The following is an 11,611-nucleotide window of genomic DNA, read 5'->3' as shown; positions in this document are numbered from 1 at the left end:
TCCTAGTTCTTATGTTCCATAGATGAGAGAAATCATATGATAATTGTCTTTCTCTGCTTGACTTATTTCACTTAGCATTATCTCCTCCAGTGCCGTCCATGTTGCAGCAAATGTTGAGAATTCGTTCTTTCTGATAGCTGAGTAATATTCCATTGTATATATGGACCACAGCTTCTTAATCCAGTCATCTGTTGAAGGGCATCTCGGCTCCTTCCATGATTTGGCTATTGTGGACAATGCAGCTATGAACATTGGGGTGCATATGGCCCTTCTCTTTACTACGTCTGTATCTTTGGGGTAAACACCCAGTAGTGCAATGGCTGGGTCATAGGGTAGTTCAATTTTTAACTTTTTAAGGGACCTCCACACTGTTTTCCAGAGTGGCTGTACCAACTTGCATTCCCACCAACAATGTAGGAGGGATCCCCTTTCTCCACATCCTCTCCAACAATTGTTGTTTCTTGCCTTGTCTATCTTTGCCATTCTAACTGGCGTAAGGTGGTATCTCAGTGTGGTTTTGATTTGAATTTCCCTGATGGCTAATGATTTTGAACATTTTTTCATGTGTCTGTTAGCCATTTGTATGTCTTCATTGGAAAAGTGTCTGTTCATATCTTCTGCCCATTTTATGATTTGTTTATTTGTTTCTCGTGTATTGAGTTTGAGAAGTTCTTTGTAGATCTTGGATACCAGTCCTTTATCTGTGGTGTCCTTTGCAAATATATTCTCCCATTCCGTGGGCTGTCTCTTAGTTTTTTTGACTGTTTCCTTGGCTGTGCAGAAGCTCTTTATCCTGATAAAGTCCCATAAGTTCATTTTATCTTTTATTTCTCTTGCCTTTGGCGATGTGTCGTGAAAAAGGTTGCTCTGGCCGATGTCATAGAAGTTGTTGCCTATGTTCTCCTCTAGAATTTTGATGGATTCCTGTCTCACATTGAGGTCTTTCATCCATTTGGAGTTTATTTTTGTGTATGGTGTGAGAGAGTGGTCAAGTTTCATTCTTTTGCATGTAGCTGTCCAATTTTCCCAGCACCATTTATTGAAGAGACTGTCTTTTTTCCACCGGATGTTTTTTCCTGCTTTATCAAAGATTAGTTGCCCAAAGAGCCGAGGGTCCATTTCTGGGTTCTCTATTCTGTTCCATTGGTCCATGTGTCTGTTTTTGTGCCAGTACCATGCTGTCTTTGTGATCACAGCTTTGTAGTACAGCTCGAAATCCGGCATTGTGATGCCCCCAGCTTTGTTTTTCCTTTTCAACAGTTCCTTGGAGATTCGGGGCCTTTTCTGGTTCCATACAAATTTAAGGACCATTTGTTCCAGTTCTTTGAAAAATGTCCTCGGTATTTTGATTGGGATAGCATTGAAAGTGTAGATTGCTCACTTTAAAGAGTAAACTATTCAACAGAAAAGGTTGATGTTTGATTGAAGTCCACTAGCACACATGATTGACCCTTCTGTGGCCGTGATGGGAAGCAACTAGGATTGTCTATTTATGTGAGTTTACAAAGCAGGAAACTGGGGCCTGAAATGAGTAATGGTAAAGTTTGATTAGAAAGGCATGGAACGGGGTGTTGGTAAACTTCTCCAACCCCAGCTGGCCAAGATGACACTTGCCATTTTTTTCTGAGCTTCACTGCTCATTCTGTCTGGCTGGTAGTGGGGAGAGAGGTCACCACTCTGTGCTAGTAACCAAATCTCCAGAAGTCTCCAGTGTCAGACATCTGGATTCAGGGGTGGCCTACTACCTACTGGCTGTGTAGGACCATAGGTGCATCCCTAAATCTCTGAGCCTTGCATAAAAATGAGGATGATAATACTATTTCATACGGTTATTGTGGGAATCAAAGAAGGATATTGAATGTTCACAGAATAGTTCCCATTGTTGGCACTTCATTACCAGGTTGTAATTTTTATCTGCTGGAATAAACAAGAACCAACATTTTAGTGACTTCATCTAGTCAAAATTTATGTTATGTTCACCTAACAGTCCAATGTGCCTGGTTGGAGGCAGCTCACCTCCATGCTGGCACTCAGGGAGGCCGGCCCCTTCCATGTGTGCCTCCACCACCCCCTAAGGTTTGAGTCCTCTGCACCCAGGTGGAACCATTGGCAAGCACAGTCACATGCTCCCAGCTAGTCACACTACAGAGTGTGGGCTGGGAAGTGCAGCCACCTTTCAGGGACAGCTCTGGCCTCTGGGAGGAGGAGCCCACATTTGAGGGAGTGCTAGCCTTCTCTGCACAGCCCCAACTCTGAGGAGGTCCGAGAGGTGAAGTCAGTGGCTCAGAGTTAGGAGTGGAGTGAGCCTGCTGGCCAAGGTAGGGCCAGGTCAGAGGGAAACCGTCCTGCTTTACCACAAGAGCAGTGAGAACAGCAGGTGGAATTGGAGGTGTCAGCACGGAGAGCCATCCCTCTAGGACTGGGGAAGTTGGCCAACACAAGGACAGCTTCTCACAGGGCAGTGTGCAAGATCCTTTTTGAACTCTGACTCCAACTCTATGCGATCTATGTGACCTAGACCAAGTGATGGCTTCTCCTAGAGTCCTTTTCTCCTCTGTAAAATGAGGATAGTGGTGCTTTGAGGATTAAATGCAGTGATGCATGGAAGTGCAATGTTGTCTTTGTTTCATGATGAGGATTTTGCTAACCCAGGGTCTGCAAGTATGTAGCACAGGTGTCACGCCTCCCTCTCATCTCAGGGAGGCCAACACCAGTTAGTCATGACCCTCTTTCCTCAGAGTCCCTCCTAATACAGTGTTCCAGGAAATCTGTACCAGTCAGTTCCCGTTAGCAGATAGGATAAGAACTCTTTGACCTCTAGAGGCTAGACTTTGGGCTTATTCATTTCTATATCCATGTGGCATCTCGAGGACTTGGCACATAGGAAGTGTTCAATAAATGGAGCAGAATGTGTTATAGGGGTCTCCTGAAGGTGTTTACTTGTTGAAATGGTAAGGAAGACTCTGTTCAAGACTGTTGCCCCAGGTGGCAAACCGGTCTCAAGAGGGAAAAGAGATTGGGCTCAATCTGAATGCAGTAGGAAGAAGTGTGGATTTATAGCCAAGGAGCTGGTTGGGGGGAGGGGGTTAGTGGATGGAAAAGTCCCAAGAGGAAATATCAGGTGTAGGGGGATTCTTGCTAAATCCACAGAATTCTTGCGGAAAGCAGGTCAGGGTGCTAAGATATCAAAGGTAGGGGGAATGAGGAACTTGATCAGATATCAAGGGTAGGGATTCATTCTAAATGGACTTTGCTGGATTCTTGCTAAAACTGAACTCTGAAAGGACAGACACAGAAACCCAAGTTTAAGGCCTTGTTGAGAACCTGAACAAAGTGTGGTCAAGGAGAGTGTCTTTGTCAGTGGGAAGGTAAAACCCATATTGTCCAGTCTACTTCTCTGCCCACCCAAGTTTGGGGATGGGACAGCAGACTTGAGGTACCCTGGGGCTGGTGAGATCCTACGCTGTGCCTATAAACATACAGGTGTTTTTGCCTCACACGGGGGACTCTGGGTCCTTGGGGAGGATGCTGAGTAATCCAGGCCTCAGGATCTCTCTGTGCAGCCCGGGTGGGAGACACAGGAGGGGAAGACGTACAGAGGACTCTACTCTGGCCCAGGACGGCAGGGAACAGGCCTGCCTGTGGCCACTGGGGGACAAGAACTTCTGGAACAGCGCCCAGGGAGGCGGCATTCCAGAAGTGGACTTCTGGCCTGGTTGATAAATACCAGAGCTGCAATTAAGACAAAATACTGTGAATGTGACACCTGCTGACAGCTGCAGGAAGGCCCCGGAAACCTTTGTTATGAATTAGATTTTGCAGGCCATTCTGCTGTGGTGAGCTGGTGCCTCTGCCANCAGAGCTGCAATTAAGACAAAATACTGTGAATGTGACACCTGCTGACAGCTGCAGGAAGGCCCCGGAAACCTATGTTATGAATTAGATTTTGCAGGCCATTCTGCTGTGGTGAGCTGGTGCCTCTGCCACGGACCGGAGGGAGCTCAGCAGGCCAGCTGCCTTGAGGGCATGGGATGGCTCACTGGGGGAGAAGCGGAAAGAATGATCTTCTGTCCTTCTCCAGGGTCCTCATGAACAACCGTTTATGTCTCAGAAATTGTAGCCCCTCATAGAAGCCAGAGCTGGAAAGGGCTCAGAGATCATCTGGGCCAATTGGTTCCATTTTATATTTGGGGAAACCAAGGCCCAGAGGGGAAGTGAGTTGTCCAAGGTCACACAGTAAGTTACTGGCCACACTAGGGCTGGAGACCAGGATTCCTAATCCCAGGCTGGCATGCTCCGCTGCAGAGCAGTTAACAGTAATGGAGCGTACATCTAGGCATTTCGGCTCTTAGTGCTGGGAGAGACAGAGAATGAGACAGAGGCAGACACAGAGAGACAGAATGAGACAGAAAAGAGAGTTGCAGAAGGAGAGCAACATGGGAAAGAGACAGACAGAAAGAGACACTCGTGGGCCTGAGTCATTTGGTTCAAAATAGAGATTTGAGCACCAGCAGAGCAGGACAGGACCTCAGGAACCACCTAGGGCAGTCTCCTTTGTTTTTACAGTAATCAAAGTACAGCTGAGTCGTTTACATGCATAAACCTTTGTAGGAACAGTTTGATGTTGAATGGTAAAAAAGGAAATGCCTTTGGTGCTAAAAAGTGTCAAAACTTCCATCTCCAAGGGCTTTTGACTGGAATTTGAAGAATGAAGCGCTACAGGAATATGACCCAGCACAGGGGAATTTGGGAAAATGTGATGCCGCTGATATTTCCGCAACAGTCTGGGATTTAGGACTGAGCACTCCGTGCCTTCCATGCGTTCTCTGATGTCTTAGACTATGTTTCTGAGAACAGAACTAGACAGTGTCTAGTCATTGGGTCTTGCATACATTTGGCATTCGATGTGTGTTTCTGAATGAACAAAATAGTAAATGAATGAATGCATACAAGGGAATATCCTCTCTTCTGAAGGCTATAGCTCAGGGGTCAGCCAACTACAGCCTGCGGGCCCAATCCAGCCTGCTTCCTATTTTTGTAAATAAAGATTTAGTAGACGCAACCACGTTCCTTTATTGTTTTTGGTTGCTTTCATGTATAACAGTAGAGTTATGTTGTAACAGAGACCATGCAGCCCACAGAGCCTTAAATATTTACTATCTGGCCCTTCTGGAAAAAGTCTTCTGACTCCTGCAGTAGCTGATGATTTTTACAAGAATTGTGTGTGTGTATGCATGATTGTGCATTGGGTATGTCTACAGTTATCAGATTCCACATGTATCTGGTACATGCCACTTTATTGTTTTACAGGCAGGATTCATCTAAAAAGGTTTGCTCCACCAGCCCTTTGGATATATATACATCTTTTTAAAATTTGTATAATTTTAAAAATTAAGTTTAGCTTGCTAGCAGCACCTTGGCACAGACGTGGTACGAGCCAAGACCCTGGTGGCAGAGGTCTTCCCTGAAGTAGAGGAGGGCAGATTCCCCCCGAAAAATCGCAGTGGGGGTGGACTTTGAGGCTTGCCAGAACAGTATTGACAGGGGCAGTTTCTGAGCTAAATGAAAAGCAGCCTTTTAGACAGATTACACTCCCATTTCCTCTCGGCTGGCGGGGGTGATCAGGATTCTGGGATGCCAACCTCAGCTCCTTCCCTGGGACGGGTGCACTCTTCCTCCTCCAAGCCGCCCCCAGTGCAGCTTCTGGTGAGGCCAGAGCCCAGCCTATCTATTCCTGCTCCCGGGAGCAGAGGACTGGCCTCTGGACCCCTGACATCTGGACCAGAAGCAACACCAAAGCCTGGATTGGCCGACTCCCACCCCAAATGCCCAGCGGGGAGTGCTCAGAGGCGTGACAAATCTCAGCCTGTCGCCAGTGTATGTTCCCTGGCCAGTCCCTCCTTGGGCCTTACCCACAATGACCGCTCTGTCACTCAGCCTCACTCACCTGCTCACCATTTCAGGACTGCTCTGTTCCTCAGCTTGCTGCTCAGGTGAGTTGCGTGTGTGTGTGTGTGTGTGTGTGTGTGTGTGTGTGTGTGTGTGTGTTGTATGCCTGCATATGTGATGTGTGCATGGTTTTAGAAAAAAGACGAGAAACAGACTTGCTCTGGGTGCTTTCAGCCTTATTTAAGTCTTAAACTTCGCGACCAGTGTTGGAATTGCACATAAAGGGGTTTGGCAGTGGAGTTGGTGGGGACTTGGTATACACACTCATGTGTGTGTACTTGTGTGTGCCCCTCTTGTGACCTTAACTTTGAGGTCGCAGGCTGGCAGCTGCTGCTCCTTTGGCTTTGAAGTAACGGGTCCTGGGGCCAGCCATGGGATTGGGTGGCCAAGATGTTCTCCATTATTCTCCAGGCTGATGGCTTGGGTCATGGGGCTACTGCCCCAGAGACAGGAGCCACCAAACTGCCAAATCATATTCTTGGCAGGTTGTGCCCTTACCTGTTCCCCATGCCCACGCAGGGCGAAATTGCAAGACGGCAAATTCCTGCTGTGGTCTTTCAGAGAGGTTCAAATACCTTCAACTTTTAGGATCAGAATTTGCTTTTCAGGGCGTATGGGGTACGTGTGTGGGGTTTAGAAGAAAGATGTAGGGTGTAGCCTTCTCTGGAATCAGTGAATGAAGAAAAACTTTGAGCAAACTGAAGCCAGCTGTCATGAGAACTTCACTGCAGCTGAGACATTAGGCTCATGGTCAGGACACTTGGTGCTACACGGAGCACGTGCCCTTCACCTCTTCTCTTCTCTTGTCCTTCTGATGCAAGTTCAACAGGCAGGGAAGGGCCCCAAAGCAGGAGGAGGCAGAAGTAAGAAGTCAAACATTCCCCCAACTTTGTGAGCACTTGCAGAATAGTTAGCATATGGCTACACCTAGAATTTTCCCACCCTACAAAGGCAGGAGGTTTAGGTGACTTCTTTCCTTTGGTGGCTTCTGATGATACATTTGCTTGATTGGGCAGGGGCAGGGGAGGGGTACTGCTTGCTGCAAAAACAGGAGGCAGAAACAGAAAGGCTGTCTCTTGTACCCTATGGATGGGCTGGTCTCATGAGTGGGATATGCAGGTGGACACAGTGGTGTCGTATGTATGAAAACAGAATTTGGAGATGGTTTGGGCCAAACTCCTTGTGGTGTGGGTAAGGAATCCGAGTCTCAGAAATGAGTTGTTATGGGTCACATGGTCACTTGCACCCAGACTCATACTCTTTGATCCAAGTCCCTATATTTCCAGGAGTAAGTTCGAGTGAATCACACTTTCCAAGGAAGTGCCTGAGTCAAGTGGGTATTGTGAGTGCAGAAGGCAAAGCCAGCATCTACAATGGCAAATAAAACAGAAACAAAACCAAAAATCTGACATTTGCCACAAGCCTGCATTAGACCCAGCATTATTTCTACCCATGAACTGGCACTGCAGCGGCCACGTACAGTATGACTTCAGTGTCTTTAAGTCAGGGCAAGTGGTCCTGAAATTCTGTTGGAGTTGGCATTTCCAAGGCAGCTGCCTGGGCCTGAGCCACGCGGTGTACCCGAGTTTCTGCAGGTCCCGTGTTCATACACACGTGGTTGTTTCCATTACCACAGAGCCTGCTGGGGCTTTTCCAAGCTGGACCCTGGGCTTAGACACGATTCCATGGAGGCAGCGTAGTCCTGAGTGAGACCCACAGGCTACTCGGATGACACGAAAATAGACATGTGAAGTCCTGGCTTAGTTGACGGGGAGGGAGGGGCGGGAAGCTGTTCCCGAACACATCCACCTGATGGAAATATTCTGAGCTGGAATGAGCCGTAAATAAACTAGACTGTGCTAAAAACAAACATCTCCAGGGAGTTGGGGGGTGGGCAGAAATAGATGCTCTTCACCTGCTGAAAGTGAAGTCAAGGTCAAGGGGGAAAGGGTGAGGAGGGATGGGGAGAGGTGAACAATCCAGATGCTCCAGCAGGAAAAGCAACTGATCATTTATGTTCACCGAAGAGTTCTCCAGTTTCCAGGAAGAAATAAGAGAATTGCTTTAAATGATTCAGGGTCTTTCATCCGTGGAAGACCACAGACAATGTGGGGTAAAGGGAGGCACTGGAGACCATATATGGTCTGGAAAAGTCAATGGTGAGGAGTGCACATTAGCCATGTGAACGTACCAGCCTCCCAGGTGTTCCTGGCTGGCGGAGGCTTTGTGGAAAACTACAACCGCAGCCCTTAGCTGTCTGCTGAGGCTGGAGAGTGGCAAAGGCGAAAGTGCCACTGGGGGCCGTTGAGAGGGCTCTGGAGCACTGGTGTGCAGCTGCCACTTTTGCCCTGTGCCCAGGGCAGGGGGGCACAATGGAAGCTGCCCTTCGGAGCTTATGCAACACTCTAGGAAAGACACTTGAAAGAATTTGAAGGGGAATATGATTGTCATTGATGTCAAGTTTTATAACAATGTAGCTGTCATATTTTTCCCCCTGAGAGAGAGAAAGCAGCCCATGACAGGTGGAATCCATCTGCCCCTCACAGCTAGGCCATTGTGTTCTGTTGGATGAAATCCGTTTCATAGAACAGCATCAGACAAGGCCAGTCTGGGACTGTGACGGTCCAAGACAAAAATAAGGCCACTGTATCACTATATCAGACACAGGCAAAACAAGACCACCATCCAACTGTAAACATGACCAACCATCCTTCTGTCCTTGCTAATTTGAGTGACTGCTGCTGTTTTACTACCCCCAGCTCAGTCTTCCTCTGCTCTTCTTCTAGATAAGAATCAAGGTAGTCATAGACTAAGTCTTGCTTCCCGACTGCATCCAGTCCAGAGCAAAGCCAGACTTCGCTTCCTCAAGAGTCTCCCCCAGTATCACCTAGTGAATGCCCAAATCCTAGTACAAACCCTTCCTAACACCCTCTTATGAGATGCTGTGCAGTCCCCTGGGTGTGTCCTCCCTCACAATGAGCCGATAGGGCCAGTTTCAGGCAACTACACCTGTGCTCCTGATGGTTGGAAGCCCTTGATACTATATATCTCCAGTGGTTGTTGTGGGAACCCCTTGCGTTCTTCTGAGCTCCTGACCTGTGTTTCCACCCACATGTGGAAGAGTGTGGAGATCAAGAGGAAGAACCCTAGAACCAGGCTGCTGCCAGTTGTATGACCTTAGGCAAGTTGCTTCACCTCTTGGCCTCAGTTAACTGAGCTGTAAAGTGGGGGTGATGATAACAATAGTATTAACTCTCAGGGTTGCTCTGAGGATTAGGTGAATTTATAGGTGTGAAGCACTTCAGTGGTGCCTAAGCATGTGGTAAGTGTTTGGGTTATTATTATTATTATTATTATTATTAATTCAGCAAGCATTTGTGGAATATCTAGTGTATGTCAGAGACTGTGCTAGAACCTGGGGATTAAAAACTGGCTCCCATCCTCCCAGAAAGCACTGTAGTGAGGGAGATACAAGGAAACTGTTCTATCCCACAGGTAAGAACTAACATGGGGGTAAACCCAGAGAAAAACATGGCAGGACTCTCAACCTTGGCCTGGGAAGTCAAGGAAAGCTTCCTGGTGGAGGCAGCACCTGACAGTTATGATGAATGAACAAGAGTCTCCAAGATTAGGCTAGGTGTGGGTGGAGGGGACGAGTGGGATATGAGCAGAAGGGCCTGGGCAGCTCTTCAAGCTCCACAGGACTTACTGTCTGTAGGTCGGGAGCAGCAGTCAGGCATCTTTCTGCACCTCCCCCAACCCCCACGGCCTGGCCCAGTGCCTGGCAAAGCATGTGCTCCAGTCAACAAATATTTAACACCAAATTTGACAGCTTTCCCCACAAATCAGTGCCTCCTCCAACCTTTCCATCTCCTACTCTGATCGCTGTGGTCCCATGTCCCTGCAACCTCAAAACCACCCTTGACCCTTCCTCCTCTTGTGCTCCTATGACACACTGCCCCACACCCCATTTCCTTCGCCTCAGTAATGTTTACATTGGTCCCTTCCTTTTTGTCCTCACCGCTTCCACGGCCCTGACAGGCCGCCCCCACACCTGGCTGCTGCAAGATTGGATTGACTTTTTAAATTGTGTGTGTATTGTATTATTTATGAATCTCATTTAGGGTAATAAAAGGGTCTTCACAAAATATTTCTTACAAAAGGAGGCACGGGGTCAGAGAGGGCCGAGGACCACTGGCACAGGCTCATGGGATGCTCCTCCATTGGGAGTGAGCGTGTGGGCGTGCACGGGGCAGCCATTCCTGAGGAGCACCCACAGCTAGCTGCCTGAGTTCTGCAGCCAGGTCCTGGAGCCCAGGGTGCAAAAAATAGGCAAGCACGGGCCCCTGAGAGAGAAGATTGAACCTGCTGGGTTCAGGGCCGGGGGGCACGCGGTGAAGTGACCTGCCCACTTTCTGTGAGGCCAGAGGTTCGACGAAGGGGTAGAGGGTACCATCATGAGACCCAAACTGGGAACTGTAAGATTACAGCTTGTGGCAATTATGGGTATTAGCATTGTGGATATTTTAGTACACATGAACATTTTTGGTGAACATATACCCACTTGTCTGTTGGTAAGTAGCTAGGAGTGAAATTGCTGGGCTGTAGGGGATGCCCGTATTCAGCTTCAGGAGACGATACCAAGCGGTTTTGCAAGGGGTTTGAACCAGCTTACACTCCCCCCAGCCGATGTATGAGTTCTGTTTGTTCCACGTTCTTGCCAGCATGTGTTATTTTCTGTCCTTTTTAGTGTAGCCACTCTGGTGGGGTATGTAGTGGTTATCGACCCAATGTTCAGCAGCTGTGGAATGGATAAGTAGATGGTGGTCTAGTCACACAGTGGAACTCGATTCAGCATTAACAACTACGAGCAACAGCCAAATGACCCCCTCAAATGCTATGTTGAGCAAAGAAGCCAAACACAAGAGTTCATGTTGTCTGATTCCCTTTATATAAAGTTCCAGAATAGATACAGTGACTCCCTGGGGTTAGAAGTCAGGATGGAGAAGAGAGGAGGGAGGAGTGCGGAGATTGGACAGCAGCTTGTGGGGCTTGTGGATGCTGGGGAGTTGTGTGTTTTGATCTGGGGGCTTCGAGGGTGNGAGTGCGGAGATTGGACAGCAGCTTGTGGGGCTTGTGGATGCTGGGGAGTTGTGTGTTTTGATCTGGGGGGCTGGCTTCGAGGGTATGTTCACTTTGCAGAAATCCATTGGGCCATAGACTCATGATCTATATCCTTTCTGTAAGGTGTACTTCAACATGGAGCATACGCTAACATTGAACAAGGGCAAGACCCCATGTTCAATAAAGCTACCAGGGTCCAGGGCCCTCCTTTCATCTCCTCACACCCATGTATTGAGTCATTCGACTGTAAACTCTTTAGTGAGCATGGGTGACACCAACTGTGTGTGTAAGTCTAGAGTCAAACAGATGTTTTTAAATCAGGGCTCTGAGTCTCTTATAATCAACATCACCTAGGGCCCTGGCTGCCCCCTCCCTGAACAACTCCCTCTGAGCACACTGTCAAAATAATTAACAAACACTTCCTTCTCCTCAGCTACTAGAAGTGCATTATAAGTCTGAACTTCGCATTCCTGTCACATCTATAAAATGACAAATCAGTCCCTGAAGAGGGAGAAATGGATCTTATTATGGTCACAGT

General features: G+C 47.9%; 1 protein-coding gene across 12 annotated transcripts in view; it reads left to right on the top strand.

The window, feature by feature from the left end:
- Positions 1-11,611, top strand: part of COLQ (collagen like tail subunit of asymmetric acetylcholinesterase) — a 92,061-nt gene that overhangs the window by 47,914 nt on the left and 32,536 nt on the right. The window contains exon 1 of one of the 12 annotated variants that reach the window (XM_034663681.1): positions 3,920-5,993. The exons of the other annotated variants lie outside the window; for them this stretch is intronic. Coding sequence (XP_034519572.1) covers positions 5,918-5,993 — 76 coding nt within the window. The 5' untranslated portion in view covers positions 3,920-5,917. Of the gene's footprint in view, positions 1-3,919; positions 5,994-11,611 lie in introns of those variants that run through there. 12 annotated transcript variants of the gene reach the window in all.

Source organism: Ailuropoda melanoleuca, chromosome 6 (genome assembly GCF_002007445.2).
Source record: "Ailuropoda melanoleuca isolate Jingjing chromosome 6, ASM200744v2, whole genome shotgun sequence".
Lineage (NCBI taxonomy): Eukaryota > Metazoa > Chordata > Mammalia > Carnivora > Ursidae > Ailuropoda > Ailuropoda melanoleuca.
Note: the sequence above shows the minus strand (reverse complement) of the source record. Positions and strands in the feature narration are given on the sequence as shown.